At 39.7% G+C, this 22,823-nt stretch overlaps 1 protein-coding gene across 5 annotated transcripts in view; it reads right to left on the reverse strand.

Moving 5' to 3' along the window:
- The window catches only part of ITPR2 (inositol 1,4,5-trisphosphate receptor type 2), a 255,283-nt gene that overhangs the window by 117,376 nt on the left and 115,084 nt on the right, over positions 1-22,823 (reverse strand). For all 5 annotated transcript variants that reach the window (XM_062634812.1, XM_062634811.1, XM_062634808.1 and 2 more), the window contains 7 exons: positions 22,115-22,315; positions 18,741-18,992; positions 17,032-17,157; positions 11,943-12,071; positions 11,257-11,377; positions 1,666-1,856; positions 711-853 (listed from right to left, as the gene is read on the reverse strand). In XM_062634812.1, coding sequence (XP_062490796.1) covers positions 711-853; positions 1,666-1,856; positions 11,257-11,377; positions 11,943-12,071; positions 17,032-17,157; positions 18,741-18,992; positions 22,115-22,315 — 1,163 coding nt within the window. The remainder of the gene's footprint in view (positions 1-710; positions 854-1,665; positions 1,857-11,256; positions 11,378-11,942; positions 12,072-17,031; positions 17,158-18,740; positions 18,993-22,114; positions 22,316-22,823) is intronic.

Below are 22,823 nucleotides of genomic sequence, written 5' to 3' on the forward strand. Positions count from 1 at the left end.
CAGAGAATCAGGAGAGCTGCCAAATGCATTCGTTTCCCCTGCATTACCTCTGTTTAAATTATAGTTTCTCAAGGGTGGGGAGGGCATCTCACTTGAGGACTAATAAAAAAATTGCAAGACTCTATTCCAATCCACAGACTGCAAATAACACAATCTAATAATTCAAGACTAGCTAGGGGTGCCAGTTAAATTTATTTTTAAAAGAGCTGTTGGCAGTTTAAAATAAAAATCTTCTTTTTTCTGTGAAAAACAAACCAAAACAAAACAGCCAAACAAAAGAAAAACACAAACAAACACACACCAAAACCCAACAAAACCCCCTAGCCCTGAGCAGCTCAGCTCATTATGAATTACTGAAAATTCTACCATGAAAAGTCTAACTTTCTGCTGTAGAGTTGGAGAAAATAGCAAAAGCAGCCCAGAAAGAAAACAGAAGTAGGTTGAGCCTGCCACAATTTTAACAAGCTACCAACATCCCATTTCTAGGCAGACAAGGTAAGCAATCTTCACCTCCACTCCTCTCCAGACTTCTAAACTGCCAAGAAACAAAAACATTCAGCAAAAGACCTCAGCTTAAGCTTTCAGTATGAGCATAGATATCTACATGCTTGAGTCACTGTTGAAAGTTACAGGTAAGTGCTGTTGAAGATTTTAACTCCCTGCCACCTTTTCCAAAGGAGCAAAAAGAGGCCTCTCCTGACACCACTTACTTGGACATGAAAGCAGCACATCTTATTCTGGCATCACTCCCCTCGGGAAAAAGAAGTTCTGGGCTGTGCAGCACATCAACCAGCACCGAGAATTCAGCTTGCATCATGGGAGTGAACTGCTGCTCCAAGGAGGACACTACATCCTAGGGAAGAAAGAAGAATGACGTTTATAACATTCGTAACTACAAGAAAACTAGAATATCACGGCTGTGGAGCTGCATAATACTGTGTGATGGGCTATTTGACCCGCTTCTCATAGTTAGCTGCAAGAGCTCTGTTAACCCAGGTGGCAATAAAGCAACCTCAAGCCCTTCTTCACACCACTCTTCAAGCAGGGCAAGGGGAAGAAGGTGCCCATTACTATCTACCTTGCTGCTCTCTTTCAAATTTCTCCTCTGCTCACAAAACACTTGGTAATAGCCAGGTTTCCAACAGTGCACTGGAAAAACACTGCTTCTCATACATGATGTTATCACCTGAGGTATAGCTTCCTTGACATTTAGGGCTCTTTCATTTGTCTGGGTTTTCAAACTATCTTCCTAGTTCATAAAATCCTGATGTTGTTTAACCACTACATGCACAAGGCAATCTTCATCTTACAGGCAGTCCCCAGTGACACAAACCTGACATAATAGTTCCTAAAACCTCCAGTACCTCCTCTGCAACCAAAACAGGACATGTGACCATGAAAAGGCAGAGACTCTTCTCTGCAGATCACTTTAAAGAAAAGAACATACTTCCTACACCTCTCTACTGACTTCTGTAGGAGCTGAACCCAGAGCATATTGGCTTCACTTTGAACAGACACTAGTGAAGAGGTGAGCCTTCTGCTTTCCCCACCTAGAAATGGTCACTAAAAATGCAATGAGCCTGTCTCTGGTGTTTCACATACCTGGCATGTATTAGATAAATGCACTGCCACAACTACTGCCCAGGCAATTGGCTATTTTTGTACCTGTAGTTTTTCTATGATATTCCTGTAATCCCAGGCAGGCCCACCAAGAGCTTCCTTAAAACGAGGTCCACTGCGGGCTGACATTCTCCACCCCATGGCTGCCCTCTGCACCATGTTAGAGTGACTCTTCATGAACAAGGTGTTGACCTGGCTGTCCAGATCCACTGGAATTGCAATCCCACGGTTCTTTGCTTTAGTAAGAGAAAAAAAAATAAAAAAATTACAGTGGCAAAACCTTTAAAATAGTATAAAGATCATGGCTTGCAAAATACTGATACTCTTGAAGTTAAGGGGCAGGAGGATCTCGCTTCAACAGGTTTTAAAATAAGGATCAAAACCATAAGCCGGTAGAAATCAGCCATAATCTAGTTAAAGAAAGCAAGCTGAATCACTCTAAATGAGGTGAGGATCATTTCCAGTACACATTTTCATAGGTACAGACATTTATTTTTAAAAACAGAAATTCTTTTTTACTAGCTTTAAAATTAAATCAGATTCAGAGACTGTAATGTGTAACAAAAAGAGTACGCATTATTATTTCAACAGCCAGTTTTCCTCTATTCAGAAGTAAATTCAGAGATTATTCTTTCTAGTGGACTTATGCACATTTAGCCAACTTATCCCAAGTGCTCTTTGTTCTTTTCTGTGTATTTCTCTTGAGAAGACCTTGAGAAACCAAGTGCATACAAATTAAATTTGAAAAAGATTGTCTCCTCTCTCCCTTCGCTTTCCTGTACAGCCAGCGTTGTTCAACCCTGGTGTTCCTGGATGCCACTGCAATGCAATCGATAGTTCATAAACTTGTGGTAGTTTAACTGGTAGACAAATTTAACCAATACTTAAAAAAATGTGCTTTTTTTTTAAGTGGCAGAAAGTGACAATAGAGAATATCAAAGAAAAAAAGAGCCCTGAGGGAAGACTTGCATAAATTCTTACAGGGCATCCACTATTAAATTACTATTGAACCCTGAATTGTTGTTTGAAAAGGAAGCTTGAAAAACAATGTTGGGAGGTATCTGCCCTCTCCTTCATTAAAATCTTTGTGTTAGCTGCATCTCTCCGTTCCACTAGAGATCAGAGTGACTTTTTTCTGTGGCTCAGCATGAGTCATCTGAAATTCAACAAATAAACACGAGTTCAATGCAGCAGTATCTCTGTGTGAAAGATGAGGCTATATTCCAGTGATTAAGCTTTGTGTTGTACATAATTTCACTTAATTTCCATGGCACAGGTTATGTTTAAGAAAAACTTAGAAGCAGAGTAGAGATGAGGCTTTTGTTCATTTCTAATAATGACTAATAATAACTTTTTTTTTCAGTTTTTACTATTGAAACAAAGTGAATTTTTAAAAAAGCCTTATTACATGTTACGTACCCATATTACAGTTCTGCACATTTTTCTGAGGCATTTCCCCACCATTCTGCACACCTTCCACAGTAAAGGAATGCACCAAAAATATTTCAACCCTCCCTCCCAGTTCTTAAAAAAATATGCAACTGTAAGTCCTGAACTTGTGAAGTCAACAGATGCCCTTCTTTCCTAAACAGCCTATGCATCAAACCCCACAGGAGTACATGCAAGCAGAGGCAGGCATACACCTCTGATGAATGAAAGCTCATGTGCTGCCAAGCACAGGGAGTCACAGATCCCAGGCAGAAACTCTCTCTTCCCCAAAATACTATATTGTAATGGTACCGTTTATTATAAACCCAAATTTGGCTGGGACACCTCAATCCCCAATGTCACAGACTACAGAAGGTGTGCTCTGTCACACAAGTCCTCATCCCTGTAATAGCTGCTGCAGGTGCAGGACACGTCTCTCTCTTCCACCTTCAAGGGCATATCCTGATGCAGGACCAGGGCCTTTTCTTGCAGAGTAGGCTGTTCAACCAGGATGGAAGAGAGATCTCTTATTCTATTTCTGGTAGGCACTTTCCCTTAAAGAGTTTGCTATAGGGAAGTTAAAAAGTTGTTAGGTCAAGATGGGAAGACACATTTCCCCACAGCCGCATAAGAATCACCAGGATATATACAGCAGTTTCCACACTGCAGTTTACTTTTCCACTCTCTATTTGTTTTGAAGGCAAAGTTCCTGATTATCATAAGGAAAATACCATGTATGGCTGGCCATTATTTCTAATGATTGTTTTCCTGTATAATTTGACTGGGTTATTTTTCAAAACACATTTGCCCTGTTGCTGCTTACTTTAATACAGAAGTCCATTAAAGTTCTGCCACTGTGGGTAGGCTGCTGCAGCCTATAAATCCAATTTATTGTGTCCTAGTGTCAATCACTGGAATGTTATTGGACAATTCTCACTTCTCAACTAAGTGGTATATATGCAGAGCCCTGATATATCCAAGGATAAATTTAGCAATGGGGAGCATGCTGTTCAGAGGAAAACCCAGACTTCTGCAGCCCTATAGATGCCATTTGAAGTTAACAACTTCCATCAGCATCTGAGGAGCAGTCAAGGACTATGACTGTTCAAAGAGCTGCAGCTAATTAAAACTATCACAAAGACAGACAGAAAGAGAGGAAAAAAAAAAACAAAACTCCTTTGTTTTGAACAGTTCTTATATGTATAATTCCATTTGTAATTAAGATTTGTATTGGTTGTCAAAGGGCACGTTGAAGTCTAAGCTATAAACAAAGCCTTTGTCTTCTTATTTCTTTGCAGCTTGTAGAAAGTTTATCTTTCATTTGTTTCACATTTCATTATTTAAAACAACATGAAACATATTTTTACATTTTGGAAAGCTGATGAACAAATGTGAACATAAATATTTATTTTTAATATAGGTGTTCTTGGTTGCTTTCAACTTCAAAATGTGTCAATCTCCCTTAAAGTATGAACATAAAATATTGAAAAGTATGTTTATTTTTGTTCCACTTAGAAATACTTTTGGACAACACACAAACTTGCAAAGTAGTGTTAGAGCTGGCAGACAAAGGAGCCAGGAGGAGGTAAAATTCTGTCTTTCATCTGACTAGCGAACTTTGGGAAAAGCATGCTACATGGCTGTATGTAAACTGGTACCATAGGTATCAGGCAGGAAAGTGCATTGGCAGCTTTCCTCTCTTTTACTGTTTAAACTATGAAAATGTACTCTGAGATCAGAACTCAGAAGAAATCCGCAATATTAATGTTGAGAATCAAGTAGCTAAAAATGAAAGCACTCTCTATGAGCAAGCTAGACTCCACTGAAGTCCCCAGAGCACAGTCCAACTGCTAACAGAAGGGCTGAAATAGGCCGAGATGTATGTTGTTGAATTACCTGTATGTATCTCTAAGGTGCCTTCCAACCCAAACCGTTCTGTGATACTAAATTGATTCCAAGACTTGGGTTGGCAGTATTGTGGCAGTTATTCAGCAAGCATTCTTGAAATGGGTCCATTTGCTTCCAATTTCTATGCTTCTGTGAGAAGAACTACTGCTGATGCACTGGATACACACACAACCATCCAGCACAGAGTAGAATATTACTGTGACCTAGCTGAATTTGCGGCACTGTGTTGCTTACCATTTCCATGGGTATCATTTGCTTTCTTCCCTTGGCTCAACTGGGGCTACTGCTGATGGCATCATTGTGAGCAGCAGATTGAGAGATTATCGTGCAAAGGATTTCCCAGAAAATCACACTTCCTCTGACACTAGTAATACTAATAGTCCTACTGCTAAGGCTTTCCAGGAAGTAGCTACCACCTGTAATTTTTCTTCAAAGTTCATTATTCAGAGAAATCTACCTTCCCATAAGGAAGCTCACCATTCTCCTTGATATTCCCACCTAGTGCTGCCTAATTTAAAATTTCTCTTCAATACCTTTTGTAGTATATACAACATACAACAGTATTTAACAGCTTCACAGCTATTTAGTACACTTTGCACTATCCTAATACAGCCCTGGTGCAGGTTTTCTGGGGGACATGCAAGCGTTTCACCCCTTAAAGCACCTCAAAGAGGCATGTGACAGGCAGTGTGGGTCATGAAAAAGCCACAGCTTTACCTGACTGTGAAGCTTTTACTCTCTTTGTTGTTTACACCCCTCTGGTAGTTGCAGACAGCTATATCATCTTCTCCCACACTTCCCAGTTGTCACTTAATGGAGCGATGCATATTTAGTTCAATTAATTTTGTTCCATAAATCAGTCCCTCCAGCTCCTTAATCATTTACTGACTGCTTAACAAATGCATTTGGATGGAGAGACACTAATGCTAGCAACAGCAAGACTTTTTAAGGGAAATAAAAGCTTTGTGTAGACAGACAAAGCCTGCCAATCTTGTACCCTTCACTTGGATGTTTTTTCCCCCAACAGAAAATCTATGCTAAAATATTTATCAGTCTGTAAAAAGATCATCATTGAATTTTTCTTGCAATTAGGGAAACACAAACAGTTAAAATAGAATAAAATATGTGCTTCATCTGAAACGTATTCTTGCTGTCAAAAAAGTAACAACAGGATAATTATTTTATTTGAACTAAAAATTGAAAATGAAGGTCTAGCTTTTTATAAAATGGAAAAAAAAGATTTTAAAACTCAAATGGGAAGTGAAATAAAGCATTTTCAGGACTGAAAAACTGTTGTGGAAAAGTTCATCTATATAGATATTAAAATATGCACAATAATGCCAAAGAAGCAGTAAAATGTAACCTAGATTTTATGTTTAATGTTTCCTGTTTGTAATTTGTCAGGGAAAATAAAAGGGCTTTAGAGTACATAAAAGCGTGGTCAGGAAGCACCACAGGAGAGTTTTTTGGATTCTGTACAAAGGGGTATTGGTGAGCTGAAAGTGGGGCATAAATACTCAGCTAGAAAGGACTTCACTACTCCTTCAGACCATCTGCTGTCTGCCACAGACAACCCAAGTTCTATAACTGTATCATGTCCCATTTAAAGTGAAGCTAGCTTTCCTGCCGTCTCTCCTCGCTTCACTTGTTCTTGGCCTGTTGACCAATGACATCCTTCCAAAGTAAAACCTTGGTTTGGAATCTAAATTTATTTAGATTATTTGCAACCTAGCATAATTTACGTCAAGTTGTTCTTGGATCTCTGGCCCTTAGTTTAAAAGTCACTTCTTTGTGACTATTTATCTTTCTAAGAACTTTTAAAGAGCAACAACACAGGGATTTGTTTTGTTAGGTGAAACGTGGGGTTCCCGTGGGCTCTTCTTGTAACATCGTTTTTTCCTCAACCATCACAGTAGTACTTCCTCTGTACCTGTTCCAGTGTTGAATGTATGAAATAGCAGTCTTACAGGAATTGCCTCCAATTCTGTAGGACAGAAACAACTGCTTCTCCCACACAGTATCCTAGAGTATAATCTGATAATGACTAATGTAATTTGGATTCCTAACAGATCTCTTTAAAGGGTCTGCCAAAATGCAGGTTCATATCTGTCACTGTTGGCTTATATGGGAAATTCCAATTATTTCATTTTTGGTGGCAACAGCACAGCCGTACACATACTACATCCTTGGGATGCACACAGAGTACCAGAGGGAAGATGCAATTTGCAAAAACATAAGGGTGAAAGCTAATGAATACTACAGAAACAAGAGTATAACACAATGAGATTCGCCCTTGTGACAGAAAACTGATGCTCGGGGGCGGAGATACAAGAATTACCACTTAATTAAGAAGCAAATATAGTTATTTGCATGGTCCTGAAGGACTGGTAAGTCCTGGGAGAAAGACCATGCTCCAATACAACTGAAGATAATGATCCAGATCTTTAGTTGTGAGGACAGGTGATATTCCCCAGTTTTACCATATGTAAAGCCAATGCATGGTTGATGGTTTAAAATGCAAACTTTGAGACTGGCCTCCCCCCTTCTCAATCTTGCAAAGACTATAAAATGTGGGAATTGAAAAACCTTTGATAATGAATTAATTTGAAATAAATTGAACTGTTAAGACATCTGAGTTCCTCTGCTTTCACAAAGATTGGGGAGCTTTTAAACATTTTTCATTTGTAGCTATTTTACCACTGAGATGGAAGCTGTTTGGATCATTCATTTTTTGGACCATCTTTTCAAGCAAAAGCTCCGTCCTATGTAATAATAGATAAAAAGCAAAAGTGACATATGCATAATGTGTTCATTTTCGTTACTGTGATAATCTGCTTCATAAATCCATATGAACAAGACACATTAATGTACATATTATTTTGTAAGTGTTTCTATTCATGCCAATTAGTCAAACATTTACTGGGCAAAATAAACCTGATGCACATTGGTATCTGTGTGTTCCAAATCTCTTGGAGCCACAGAGGAGTCTGCTGAAGAGAAACAAGCCTCTATGCTTCTTGCTGAACTGGAGGCAGGCAACTGCCTGGAGACAAAGCAGTGAAGCTTGAAAAGCTTATACAGTTTTTCCCTAGTAGTCAAGTGGAGTTGAAGTACCAGGGTTATAAGAAATTACCTTCTGTAACATATCCTTTTGTTGACCTGGAAGATAATGCACATTCTTACATTGCTCAAAAGAAGACAGATGTAATGATCTTAAGCTCTAGAGGCAACACTTACATCCACCTGCCAGCAACAAACTAGTAAGCACTAAGCAGAATGTATGTTGCTTAAACTTGCCCTGAAATGGGTCTCTTAAAACAATATTATTATAGGAAACTTTGATATCTGGGGAAATCTGTGTATGATTTTTGCTCTTCCTGAGATTCATTTCTAAATCCAGGGCTACAAAAAAGAAGTCGTATTTGTTCCTTTAACTCTATACTATATTTATTTTCCATTAAAAGTCTTTGGTTTCTGCTGTAAATCTGCCCGATACTGTATCTCTTTGATACAGGCAAAATCTTTCTAGAGGATTTTTTTAAACCCTGCTGTGAAACATGAAGGCCCTAACATTAAAGCTGTCAGACTCCCAAGTGAAAACAAAATAAAACCAAAAAAGGCAGAAGGGTGCTTACAGATGATTAGCCAAAATCTAAACCTAGTCCACACAAACAGCCAGCAAAAGGAGCAAAAAAAGGCTGCCCCGTTTGTGCTACGGAAGAAACCTCTGTCTTCTCAAAGAGAAACACCCCAAAGAGAAAGGCACTGGGCAAGCTCTGTAATCACAAAAGGGCCTTGGTTTTAAAAGCCTCTGGTACCCCCAGGCTGGGGCAGGTTTTCCAAAGCTTTCAGCAGAGCAGAGCAGGCCTACTTAATTAGCCCAGGTAAGTCATGCTTGGCACTATGCCTGAAAATACTGAGAGTCACCGGTGGTTAACGTTTCCACTAGCCAGCCGCACTTCCACACAGGGGTGTGTGTTAAAAACTCTGCTTCCACGTCTTCTCCAGCTGACTTGCTCTTTGGGGAAATTCCCCTCATCTGTTCCCTTATACTCCCTTTCTGCGCTGTCAAAACAAAGCACTAAGTAAAGCTGCAAGGCAATTTGATAACACAATACAATTTCACCATGCGCAATATTGGTATCAGTGGTGAATCCTTAAACAGTTATTATGATATGGACAAGGAAGTCTGCCACGCGCATGCTAATCTGTGCTTTTGGAAGGCAGATCTGAGGCCGCCAGCCCGTGGCATCCCCAGATGATGTCACGCCTTCCTGCCCTGCTGCCACAGCAGACAGGTCCCAAACAAGGACCCGAGGTGATGCCCTTCACTGGCAGCTCAGCTCCACTCTGCCATGTTGTAAATCTGCCCAAGTCTGGCTGGGGTCTCATGGGTAGGAAGCCACAGTAGCAAGAAGGTTGGACCCATAGGACAGCACAAAAGCATACTTACAAAAACAAAAATCCCACCAGCTGTAAACCAACTCCCTAAAACAGAAAAAGGAATGAAAGAAAAGACTAAAGAGGATGTAGAAATTATATTCACCAAATAGGGAAAAAAGTCACATACCTGAAGAAAATTCCAGACCTCCGCCATGCCTTGCATTCAGGTTTTCCCCTCAGCTCTCTCGGGAGCAAGGGACACACAGAAGACTCCTAACCAAAGACCACCAGCCCTTTCACATGCTGGTGCACCTGGCTGAGAAGCTGGATCTGCCAGCCCTTTAGGGTGACCCATGCTTTCCCCCTGAGGCTGCACTGGGGACAATTTCAGCTTGGCTGTCTCAGCAGTATGCTCAAGAGTCTCCAAATGCCCTCATTTCAGTGAGATAACACAGCAACCTCTCTGAGCTAGAATTTGATTTTAGGGGTAGCTCTGTAGAAATGGAAGACTCCAAACTGTCTAAAAGAAACAGGGACTGCCCAGTCTCCAATATACTCTCACTTGCCCTACTTCTTCCCCCTTTCCCCAGACTCTCAAAGAAAATAATTTATTGATGACTCCTCCTAGAACTGTCAGGGAAGAGCAGGAATGCAAATGTTAAACATACAAACAAGGATTTGTAGAGGTAGAGGGTTTTTTTGAGACTGTAGTAGCTGTAGGGTAAAGGAAACGCCGTCAGCTTCCGAAGTTTTCTTGCTAGGTGGATCCATAGTTAAATAATTTGCTCAACAAATGAAACAATTAAAGGTTTCTAAGTTTTTAGGTAAGCACTTATTTTCATTCACTCAAGAAGTTAATGAGATATTTTGGCTAAATTATTAAATGATACTCCTGTAAAGCTATTACAAAATCTAAATTGAAAGTTGACTCTTACAACGCCACAGATACTGCAGATAAAGGACCCTCTCATATTGTTTTAGCATTATTTATTAAAACTTTATTAAAATTGCATCAACAATAGAATTTAGGCAGTTTCTATATAACTCTGCCTCTACTCAGTTTTCATTCACACTGAGCAGAACCTTCTTCTGCAAGTAATCAGAATCACTTACTTTTAGGAACTATATTGAAGAATACTTTTTTTCTGTCATGGCAGAAGACTTTAAAATTGCATTCACAGAAATTTCATTTAAGAATGAACTTTTGTCAGTCTTAGCTGTGGACTGGTGAAGAATCTTTTTTATTTTAGGATAAGAAGTTTTAAATTTTTTGCTCTACCATGGTATTTGAGTTTATTTGGAAGCATGTAAGTTATAAGCTGCTCTGAGGACCACATCTGGTCCTGGTGCCAGTGCAAGGCAATAGTCCCCTGACAAGGCTGACTGTATCAGCAGTAAATGCATGGACTGATGGTGAGGAGTAAGCTGTGGAGTGGCACAGTTGTGGTTTCCATCCCCAACTTCCTGACAGGACGAAACCTAAACAAGCCCAGGGCTGAGACTGACAATAATGAATGCATCTCCCAGGAACAGAGGGGAAAAATGATGGGTGCTCTCCAATGCACGATTGCTATGCATCACTGCTTACAACAGCTTGTGCAAATGTAGCCCAGCATGACTAGAAATGCCCAGGTTTTCTCATAGCTTCTGTTCTGGTCTAATATTGTAACTTGCTAGAGGTAAAGTTCAACCATCACTCACTTTTCAAACTCGTCTCTCTGACCTACGGGTTTCAGTTAACAATCCTATTGGACAGGTTTGAATGTATTATAAAAGGAGAAAGAATTAAGCCTCACAAAGTAGGATTTCTGAAATCAACATTGTCACAATTTCAGTCAAATTAAAACTTGTCCAACCTCAAGTGAGTCTGATCTTAAAACACAGAGAACAATAATGAAAGTAAAACCTGGCACCTACCCACTTCAGCCAAAGTCTTGATACATGACTCCACTGAGGCTTTCTGCGTTGGGTTTGGCCAGGTACAATTGTAAATTCTAAAAGCCGACTGCAGCAGCTGAATAAAAACAGGCTGGTGTGTCTGAAAACAAAAACATAAACACGGAATTTTACCCTTTAGAACTCCTCACAAATGCCCTTGGGTTTGACACAACCTAAACCACAGGCAAGGGGGTTTTAGCTTGTAGACTCAAGTTACAATTCCATTAAATTATCTTTGCTCTTTAGGACTGGAGGGAAGAGAAATCAATGCTGAACCTCTAAAAAGGCAAATCATGCAGTTTTTCCTGAGATTGCCACTGATACCAAGCAACCACAGTACAACGCAGAAGGACGGAGGAGTCTTCCCAGTTCTCAGGTATGTGTCCCTTTTGTCAGAGGACATGACATTTTTGTCATACAAAGATAGACCATTATACTGCAAGGATACCCCCCTCCAATGAATTCACAAGAGCCAGGAGTGACTATATTGAGCTGTCTACTGGTTCAGAACTGCAAGTTATATTAAGAGTAAGCATTTAAAGAGCATTTAAAGCTGCTAAAGAAATTAAAGAAGGATGCAAGCATACAGCATTCCTATCTGGATAGCAGATCATATCTCCTTAACAGTCTAAATTAAGATCTTTATCTGTGTCTCTTTTCCTTACCTGGAGGCTGGTGCTGTTATCTGAAAATGGCGAATTGAAGAAGCCACTCACAATGTTCATTACAGGCTCAGTGACATATTTCTCTAGAGATATGTCTGCATGTTTACGATCTGTGGTTGTGTTACAAACCTACAGGGAAGAAGGAGGAAACAATAAGATTTAGTTCTTTCAAATAAGCAAGCTTTCTTATTTTGTAATTTTTACAACACATGTAATATTTCTTCTTAATATGAAGCAAAATGATTTTTATACAAAAAAAGCCTATCAGAGATAACTATCTTAGAGTTCAAGCTGTATTTGTGACAGCTTATCTTTCTTCTTGGAGGTCCACATTGTCTTTTGAATACCCTTCTCTTCTGAACTAGCTCTTTCTGGTTGGCTGTCTATTCTTTCCCACACCATGAAAAAATGATGCCCCTAAATCAGCACACTGCATGCCACTTACACATTTAGACAGATCTGTGAAGAAAATGGGTTTTCCTCCCATTGTGGGCTGGTTGGAAGAGGCCTTAGAGACAGATGAGACATAAAACCCTTAAGTTAGAAAGATTTCACATAATGTTTAACTTCTCTACAAATTAATCACCACAAATGGGTGGCAGAGGTGAAGATCATTTGCAGGAAAAACGTTTATAAAAGAGGGAAATAAAGGAAATGGCATAGTCTACACTAACAGCCTTTAGAATTGTAAACTGTAGGACAGGCAGCATTACTTATGAAAGCCACATGGGGAAAATACAAAAAAAAAACCTAAAAACAATGAAAGAAGAAAATGGATGGTACTGGGACAACTCTGGAGCACAAAACGATGATTAAATGGTGGAAAGATATGGAAAGATTTGTACAAAAGATTCCTGAAGACACCCTTTGGTACAACACTAAAAGTTGCTGCTACATAAAGATGTCGTGCTTAAAGACAGGGAAAACATACTGGGGTGGATAGCATCCTTCAGTGTTTCTTTTATTCTTTTTAACATTCATGGACATCTATAGAGAATCATGTTTACTTTGCAGTCAGGTTAAACAGCACTAAAAAGAGTCTACAGTGAGCTAAACATGGTGAAGAAAGGCAAGACTGAAAAAATAAGAAGTACTATGGTCATACTACCTCCTCAACAGCCTTTAAATAAGCAAACCTATTCATGTTTAACAAGAAATTAAAAGTAAAGCTGTTCTCTCACCTATGCAAGCCACAGACTACTGTAATGTTCTAGAGAATCTACTCAAAAGCAGAATTTATTTTGTATATAGACTTCTGGGGTAGCCATCTCATTACATTTAACACACAATCACAAGTCTGAGTGGTTCATACTTAGCATTATGTCAATTTATGGATGGGGATCTGAAGTCCAGAGAACCTGAGTGAATTGCTTAAGGTCACAGAGAAAAGTTAGTGACAGAAGCAGAAAGATAATCCACAGCACCTGAATCTCACACATGCTCTCTAATTACACACTGCTACTGTCACACTTGGACACTACTAGACAGCAATTTTACCAGACATGTTTTAAGGAAGGTTACTGACATGACATCCAAAAGCACCCATGTTCAGGAGAAGATACAGGAACACAAAAGCATTTTGAGTAGAACTCACAAGCATTGTCAGATGGTAGGCAGAGGAATAACCAAAGATAACTTGAGACCTAGAGAAATGAAGCATCTTGAAGAGCTTTGCTTGTCTGCTTTTCTAAAATGTGTCAGATAAACAAGTCATGCCCCCACGTAGTGCATTTTTTATCACCCAGGAAAGGAAAGATTTTGGTCAGAGAAGCAACAGTGGCTAGACTGAAATAGCAGACTCTTCAGCCCTTCAGTTTTGTGAAGTGTGACACCAGCACATCCAGTGCTCATGGAGGTAAAAGATTCAGTTCATAAGACTTGGAAAAAAAGTAAATTAAAAAAAAAAAACATAGAACTAAAAAGCTCTTTAAGTTCTGCTTTTAATTAATCTACATGCCAGTTCTGGCTGGAATCAGTAGCTCTGAGGCTCAGCACTTGTGATCCCATTGGGAAGACAGGGAGCTGTGTAGTGCTAGCATGGTGAATTCAGAAATCGCCAAAACTAAATTCCAGAACACTTTTAAGCTTTCCTCTTTGCTTGCCTAAAAAGCAGAGCCATATGTGGGGATGCCACTCTGCTCCAACATCGGTCTGAAAAATTCCCAGCGCAGATGGAATTCGGAAATCCTTTCATTTGTTCTTATCCCTCTGCCCTTTGGGGACTCAAAGATGCTTCCCTGTGGAAGAAAAACCCTGAAATGCATGAAATGGAGATGAGGATTGAGAAAGCAATGTTAAAAAAACCCTTAAGAGGCTTTGGGACTGAAACTCACATGAATAATACTTCAAAAATTCTGCAGAGGAAGCCAGGATGACTTTACAGCTGTCAGATCCTGGCTCTTGCTTTAATCCTGCTCAGACTACAGCTGCTGATTTACAGACCAGGCCACACACAGGAAAGGGAAGCCTTTCCTTCTGCAGCACCCACTTTGCTTAGTGCAACGCTTTAAGACACACACGGGAGAAAGTAGGTTGGCAGAAACTGCAGAAAGAGGGTGTCTTTGAAAGCGCGTCTGCTTTTGGCAAACTGAATTTATACATGAATCCGCCTCATGCCTGCTTTGCAATGTATCACATTGTTGAAAAATCATGACAGCTGGGGACTAAATGTTTCCTTCCTCAATCCAGAAAGAGATTTTAAAAAATTGTTACTCTTTTTTTTATTAATTTTTCTTATTAAGACAGGAAGGTATCCAACCTGAGGATAACACTCTCGTCTTTCACCTTAGTGCTCTCTAATAACAATCTCAAAGCTCACAAACTCACCCACTGACAGGCATTTGTAGCAGCTGAAAGGAAAGCATTTCCCCTTCCCCCATGCAAAAGCATCCCTTTTAGCTCAGTGGAACACAGAGGATCAAAGGGCTCTTTTTCTAAATGCTTTGAAAGCTATTGTAACACCTTTCAGGAGGCTGACAGCATTCTAGCTGTCCTGATAGCTACATAAGGCTGATGTATTCATAACACCCAGGCTCTGCCTGGGCCCCAGAAAAACCAAACCTGAACAAATACACCAAATAACCTGGAAGATATGGCTACCCACAGGGACCTGGCTGAAAAGCATGACAGGCCAGAGCACTTCTGACATCCTCTTTTAGTTCTTTCAGCCATTAACCAAGAAATTAGAAGAACTAATTAGGCATCTTCCCTCAGGGCTTTGTAGGAAAGCAAAATAAACCTTCATTTTGCCATTCAGTGCCAACAGCACATGCACACAAAACACAGCAAATAGACTCGCTCTTCACCTCTGAAGACCTGGGGTCAAATGTCTCTTATGACAAGGGTATATGAAGACAAGCTTAGTGGTCACTAGCATCAGGACAACTCTACATCATTTAGGCACAGGCAGTTTGTCTTCAGGCACATGAAAGAAACTGTGAACAGAGCTCTCCTTCTACATGTCTGCTTCTAGCCTAAGGGCAAATAAAATTGGTCACGTTCAAGGGCTTAGGGAGAGTAGTCTGGAGAGTCAGGGCCAGGACACATCAGGAAAGGGAAACCCAGAAAAGGGAAATAAACAGGAGAAAATACTTCTTAGGGTAAAATCAGCAAGATTAAAATGGAGAATCCCCCTCCAAAGAGATCTCTGATCTTAGTTTACCAATGGCGTTGGTTTGTCCAGGTCCTTCACTGTAGAACACAATCACAGAGACAAGACAAACAGCAGGAAAACAGGGTTTGTAGAGGTCTCATTATTGCTGAAAATGGCTGCCACCAAAAAAATGAGAGCACAGACATTCTTGTCTTACATCAACCATTTATAAGATTTCTGTTTCATAGAGAATGGACAGGTCGCAGTGCCTATCATACAGCATAAGTTTTTCCACTGATTCCTTTTTTGCCCATAATGCATGGTATTTTCTCCCAATAGGTTTCAAAGAAATTGTTTTGTGGCATGCTATTACTTTGGGCTAAATGTCCTCTGCAGGACTCAGTTGCTATTATTTTACCTTTTAAAATTTATTTCAAGAAAATGAAGAACACAAGGAGTGAGAACTTAAGGATTATAAAATGTGAGGGACCGTGGACTGGGAAAAGATAGACATACACTATGACAACATGCTCTGTAACATCTCCGAAATACCAACCAGCATCAAGGATCAGATACAGTCTACCAGCCACGAAAATCCTGTGGTTCTACTTCTTGATCAGAAAGAGCAACTCCATTAGCTGGCACTAATATTAGGCTCTTACAAGAAGCATTAACCTCCTATAAAAGGATATGTAATGTAAGCTGCAATCATTATGTCACACTAGCTTCCTTTCATGGCTCTACTATCGTATTTTATCCTTCTGGAAGGCATAAGATTTCCCTTGCTTTCTGCCTCCAAAATACCAGGGAATGGAAGTGTAACTCAGCTTCTGATTGAAACTTCATTCAAGAAATACTGACACCATGAAGCTCACTAGGGTCCACAGGAGCTGAATGCCTACAGTACCAACTGTGCTGTGTCACCTTGCAGCCTATAGTTTATACACAAACTGGCACTCTGAAAGACCACAGCTCTACACCTGCCTTACTCATCAGCAGTGAGAATGTATTGATAGTATAATAGGAGACAAAACCAGGCCAAAGTTAAAGAAGGAACATTAGCTGAAGAACTTCTTGATCCCCAATCCTCTGTAAAGCAAGAAGATTACAGATATGGTGTTTTTACTTTCAGTCACCACCATAATGACTAGTAACATATGCTCCCAGAAGACATACACAGACTCCCAACCCTGTACATACAAGCCATTTTATTTTTCTGGAAGAGAAAAGAGCATGTGTTCCAAGATGCCCTTTAAGAAAGAGAAAACTGATAGCAATTTGTGGATTAAATGATGATAAATAACATTGAAATGACCATTTGTTAAAAGAAACGCCACCAAACAAAGAAACCACACAAAAATAGAACACCCATACCTATTGTACTGCTGACTGTAACAAAAATAGTTCATAAAAGAAGTTCACACAAAAAAGTTACTGCCAGTTCAGTTGACACCCATGACTATACCATAATATTTTTTAACACCTCATGAAGCTTACCCTTGCCATATCAACAAGGAAGTTCTCAAATAATTTCCAAATATGGTTACTGGCATATATTTCTTTCATTTCCACTTCAGTGTCCACATAACAGTGGTTAACAAAATTAACATATGCAATTTTCACCTGCAGGAAGAGCAAAAACACAGACAATATGAAACAGAACAGTAAAAACCACTGACATGATGTTTCCTATCTGCAAGACTGAGCAATAAAGGTAATCCTTCAAGTACTAACACTAATACCAGTAACAATGTGTACGTTCAGTTTGAAAGATACAAGGAGAAGCACAGCAGCAAATACATTAGTGTACCTACTGAGAGAACACATGAAGAAAAATAGGTGGTTTTGCAAACATTCTTACTCAACAACAACCTTCCCCCCCCCCAAGAAACCCAGAATAAATCTGACATTTAAATGATATTAAAGACTGCAAGGGCCTGGCTCCAAAGCCAGGAACTGTCAAAATGCAGGACACCCCTGCATTTGCTGGTTGATTGCTGTGGGTTGATGCCTTGTGACAGGCTTGCCAAATATATATAAAAAATGTCTTTAGCATTTTAGCATTAGAGCTCCAATCCCTATATTCCCACAATCCTAACACAGTGCTTGTATTCAGGATGGGTGTAACTCGGATCTAAATGGGAAAGAAAGGCTATGCAGTGCTGGGACTGCAGCAATAGCAGCACAAGGCTTAGGAGAGAAATGCAGCCTCACTCCTCTCCTGCATTAGAAATCTGCATGTGCACATCATGAAAATAAATATCCAGTGCCTGAAATGTATGAATTAAATATAAACATACACAGATAGACTGAAAATTTCATGTCACGGTCAAAGGAAAGGACACAGTTGCATGGGTTTAATGCAATCAGGAGAAAACCCTTGTCAGGCTTTTAGGTTTAATTTGAGCTTTTATTAATTAGCATCTGCTGAAAGTAATGCTAGAAGGAACTTCTGAGCAAAGCAAACATTTTTCTTTTCAAGAAAAGAATCAGTTGATGACAATGGGACTTTTTCATGGAGTCTTTACTCCTGCAGGCCTCAGTTCTGTTGACATGAGCCACATTTTTCCACCAGATAGCTGCAGAAATCTGTCTGACTGATACACAGGGCCTGAGCAAGCCTCCTGCAAAGCCTGTGAAAAGATTTCTGTTGATTACGTCCGGTTTGGTGCAAACACCCCACTTCTGATGAGCATCAGATATCACATTCCCACTGAGGATGACCTGTAGCAGCTGCAGAATTTGGCCTCAATATACAGTGAATTAAAACATTTGCTGGACTGCAAATGAGCTTAATAAAATGAGAAATCACCTAAAACTCCTGCTGACTTCAGCATGGCCAGAGTGTTACCCATCATTTCCAACAAATTCAGGCAGTGGCAAAACGGTGGCTTGATAAACCACTTGGCTGAGTCTTCCTAACTAGAAGTTACCAGGGCAATAGATTCGGACAGTGCTGGACAAACCCAGGACAACAAAACAAGGTGTCTGCCCCAAAAAGCTGACAATCAATGCCTGAGGGACAAGGAGCTTTCTGTTTCAGAAAATACTGGCTATCCTTCCTCATTTATTCACCTTAACAAACACCACCTGTTCGTAGCCTGTCTCCTGTGCAAATCTTCAACCTGTCAGTATATTAGAAACAACAAAATATTTTCTGAGTTTATAGAAATGATAAGTTTGCTTCCTCATTCAATGAATCTTACCTCAGGTATGCAGTCATCATGGGTCACTACTCTCACTATATCATCCAGTGGCAGGAGTGAATTGCACTTGATCTCTGTGTATACATTTTTTCCTTCCGTACAAGCAGCTAGCAATTCCACTAGAGTGATGTGATATGCTAAGGGTCCACTCTCATCTGCTCGATCTCGCTCTGAACACATCATTTGGAGTAGGACTGGAAATGATGCTCTGTCATTGTAGAATATCAACACATCTTCACCGCCGTTTATCAGCTGAGAAAGATAATCCCAAACTTTTAAGAACCCTGTATTTGCAGGCATTTTGGACTCAGTGATCTTGAAGGCCTTTTCCAACCTTAATCATTCTATGATTTTCTTGATTTCTTATTTTGTTGTACTTTTACGCATGCAAAAGTCTGTCTAGCTAAAACAAAAATAATCCAGTGTTACTCTGGTGTGATTTACCAAATGCACGTCAAAACAATATCCAAAGCAAACTTCTCTTATCTACGTAACTGCAAATCTGGAATAACTCACCAAGGAATAAGCTAATGCAAGGCAAATTTGAATTTTAATTTCTATGTAGCTCTGTGTTTACCTAAGACAGTATGCCATCCTTATTATTCCTACTATCTCAATGTTTGTTTGAAGGCAATTAATTACTCTCACCTCCTATTGTGAGGCCAGGATGCGTTATTATCCCTGCTTTATAGATAGGGACTTGAGGTGCAGAGAGATTAAATGTTCTGTGCTACCTCACACAAAAAGCCTGTGGCTCACGCAGAATTTAACCAGCCTTTTCTGTGCCCTTGCTCAGCATGGGAAACAAAGGACGATTCTCCCCAACCTATGCAAATTTCACAGATGGGTCGTGACATTGTCAGTGTCATGCCACCACTTCCATTTAACAGAAAACTGGTGTATGTGATAAATATTTGATTTTGCTACAAGTGCCTTGCTGATCTCAGGAGGATCCAGAGTGGAAGTGGATGCTGGCAGCCCATCAGCAGATCTCACAGAGAAGCTGTGCGCTAACCCTGTTCTGAACCGCCCATACACTGAATATACCTACTGCCAGTGCTGCTCTGTGAGCTGGAGTGGAGCTGGGACGGGAAAGTAGTTCTGTCTTCTCTCCATCACTTCCCTTTTAAGCATAATGCACACTCAATGTGGGTGAAAATAAAATCCCATAAACCCTTCCTGGTAAAGAATACACCTTGGCAGCACAAACAGCCATACGTATTTTGTGAGTAAGGCACTTGACATATCCAAGTCTGTGTGTGACATGAAATCCTAGGCTACTGAATTCAAGGGCAGAAATAAAGGCTAGTCAAAATGGGAAAGCAGCAAGAGCTGTTGATGCTCTGCGATGTATCACTCTAGAATATATAGATAATAGAAAACTCTGCTGCCACATTGATCGATTTCAAAAGTAAATTCTGCTTTCCCTTTTGTAATAATGTTTGCACTGATAGGCAGCATTCCTCCAGGAACCTCAAAGCATGCTTGTAATGAGAAAAAGTGCCCTACGGAACCTTTCAGGTTTGTAAACATCATTACTAGCAGACATGGGGACCAAGGATATGAGAACAAGTGAATAAGCCAGATTGGAAATGTTCAATGTATTTTATGAAACTACTCTTTGGCAATGGTGTTCCTTCATCTGCATGCACTTTCTAAAACATGTAAATATGATCAGTTTATCCCTTACCCTCAGTAAACAGGAATAACCTATAATATACTTCCTGTAGGTAAAAACAAAACACAGGAGGAGTTGAGACAATTTTATACTCATACTCTGTCTTGTCTTGTGGTAAATTGTTTACATGTCCCATCTGGAGGCATAAAAGAAGTTACACCTCTTGTTTAAGGTCACAAAGTACATCTCAGTTGTCTACTGAGAAACTGTCCTGATTCCATGCCAAGTTCCAACCATTTGGCTACACTGTCCCCTTTATGTTGGATTGCTGTTTAAGTGCCATTCAAATTTCCCTGTTAGCACCCTTTTCTAACAAATCTTAATTACCTGTAACCTCATACATATTTTTAAAGCAGATCACCATCTTACCTTCTTTCATCATAACAAGGGTGCTCCCTGCCCCCAGCAAATTCCTGCAGACCTCGTGATGTAAATGCCACATCCAAGTTCATTTCAATTTTCATCATGCAGACAGCTTAGAAATGTATTATGACAATTTATCTCTGTGCTATTATAGGTTAGTAACAAAATGTATTGAAATTGAGAAAAATCTAAAAATTTTGATTGATGAGAAAGTAAAAACCTACAAGAAGCTGTGGTGGAAGGTAAAAATCTAAAAGCACAAAGGCATAAGAACTGTTTGAATTATGTAAATCAAAGACTTGTAATTGATATTGAATGTTCAAACACTTCAGTCAAATTGAAAAGGTTGAGGTAGATTCCATTAAAGGTTACCCATGTAGGCTGAAGCTTTATTTTCTTAATTAGAAGTTTTTCCTCTTTGTTGCTGTGGAACAAAATTCCAGCAGAGTTTGGTTTTGTTCCTGCCACAACCAGAGTTTCTCTCTGTTTCCTTTGTGAAGAAATACGAAAAAAAAACAAGAAACCCAACAAAAGGTAAAGAAAAATGTTCCCTGGACTCTGATCCTACCTGGACTTTTCACCATATTCAATTTTACCCACTTTTTAATCTCCTTGAGCTGCTACCAGAATTACAGTTAAACGCACAAGTGTCTGCAAGTTGAAGACTTCATTTATCATGCACACTATGTATCAAACCCAAATTGCAAAGAAATCAATCAGGTATTTTCCCAGCAACTTCACTGGCATAAAGATTTGTCCACAAACCACTCTGTAGAACTTATTGGGTGAGATTCTGAATCTAGCTAAGCTTTAACTAGCTAGAATAGCTCTACTGACCCTCACAGAAATACTCTGCAACAAAAGAAACAAAACAGAAACTAGTACCTAAAATTTTTACATGATTATGTGCTAAAAAGATGGTCTGTAACACTATTTAGACGAATCCGTAGAGCTAGGAGCCTCTTGTATGGCAAAACCATGCCACAATATGGCAAGTCTGGTGCATAAATGGTATCCTAAATTACAGTACAGGAAAATGAAGGTTTATGTAACTCTGAGATTTCCATGCTACATCATCTACAAATAGACATCTCTGTATCACCATGCTAACACTCATGTTTTCTTTCTAGTAGTTATACAGATGGCCTTACAAAATTAGATTAAGCTCCAAAAAATGTCTGCTAAAATATTCATTATTTGTGATACCGCTTAAAATTCTAAAGCGATGATGCCATTATATCCCATTGGTATCAAGAGCAGAAAAAGCAGCCTCAAAATACTAGTGTGTTAAAAAGACATCCACTAGTCATTAACATATGAACCCTTCACTTACCTCTGTCATTACCATGTCCTGGCATTTTTTCACATATTTGCCATCTGCTTTCACAATGGTCTGCAGGAAACGCAAGTACTCCACATGACGGCCGTGGGTCTCAATGCAGTGTACAAAGTGCTGCACCACTCTTTCACTAATTTCATTACACAGAAGGTAATTATTCATGAAGATGTGCCTCATGGTTTCAGCTTCCAGGAGCTGAACAGATTAAAATCAAAACAGCCTTATAAGAAGAGCAGATTTGTTTGGAGATTGAAAGATTCAGAGGATTCTAGACTAGAGAAAGGCACATTGGTAAAGACAAAATGCAGAAGTCCAATATGCATCAGCCCAGGAATTAAGCAGTGACCTTGGGGCCTAGCTTTCATTTATGATGGGATTTCACCACACTTTTTTGTGAGTATAAAATGGTCCTAAAGTGGACCTTTTTGTGCCCTAACAGAATTTGTGCCCATTTGGAACGTGAAGACATGCATATACACACATGACGCTGCTTGAGCACTCTATAGGGACTTAAGTATGCAAGACAACTGAGACCACATTCATCCCACTCATCATCAAACTTCTCATTGAGGTAACCCAGAAAGATGATCAGCTACCTCTAGCTCCCTCTATGGTCCACAGAGGTGGGCATTTCCAGCAGGTAAATCATTGCACATGCAGTCTGATCACTCTGAAAGAACATCTCTTTCCACATCAAATACAG

Source organism: Pezoporus occidentalis, unplaced genomic scaffold (genome assembly GCF_034315485.1).
Source record: "Pezoporus occidentalis ecotype Australia unplaced genomic scaffold, CSIRO_AGI_Poc_V1 ctg44, whole genome shotgun sequence".
Lineage (NCBI taxonomy): Eukaryota > Metazoa > Chordata > Aves > Psittaciformes > Psittacidae > Pezoporus > Pezoporus occidentalis.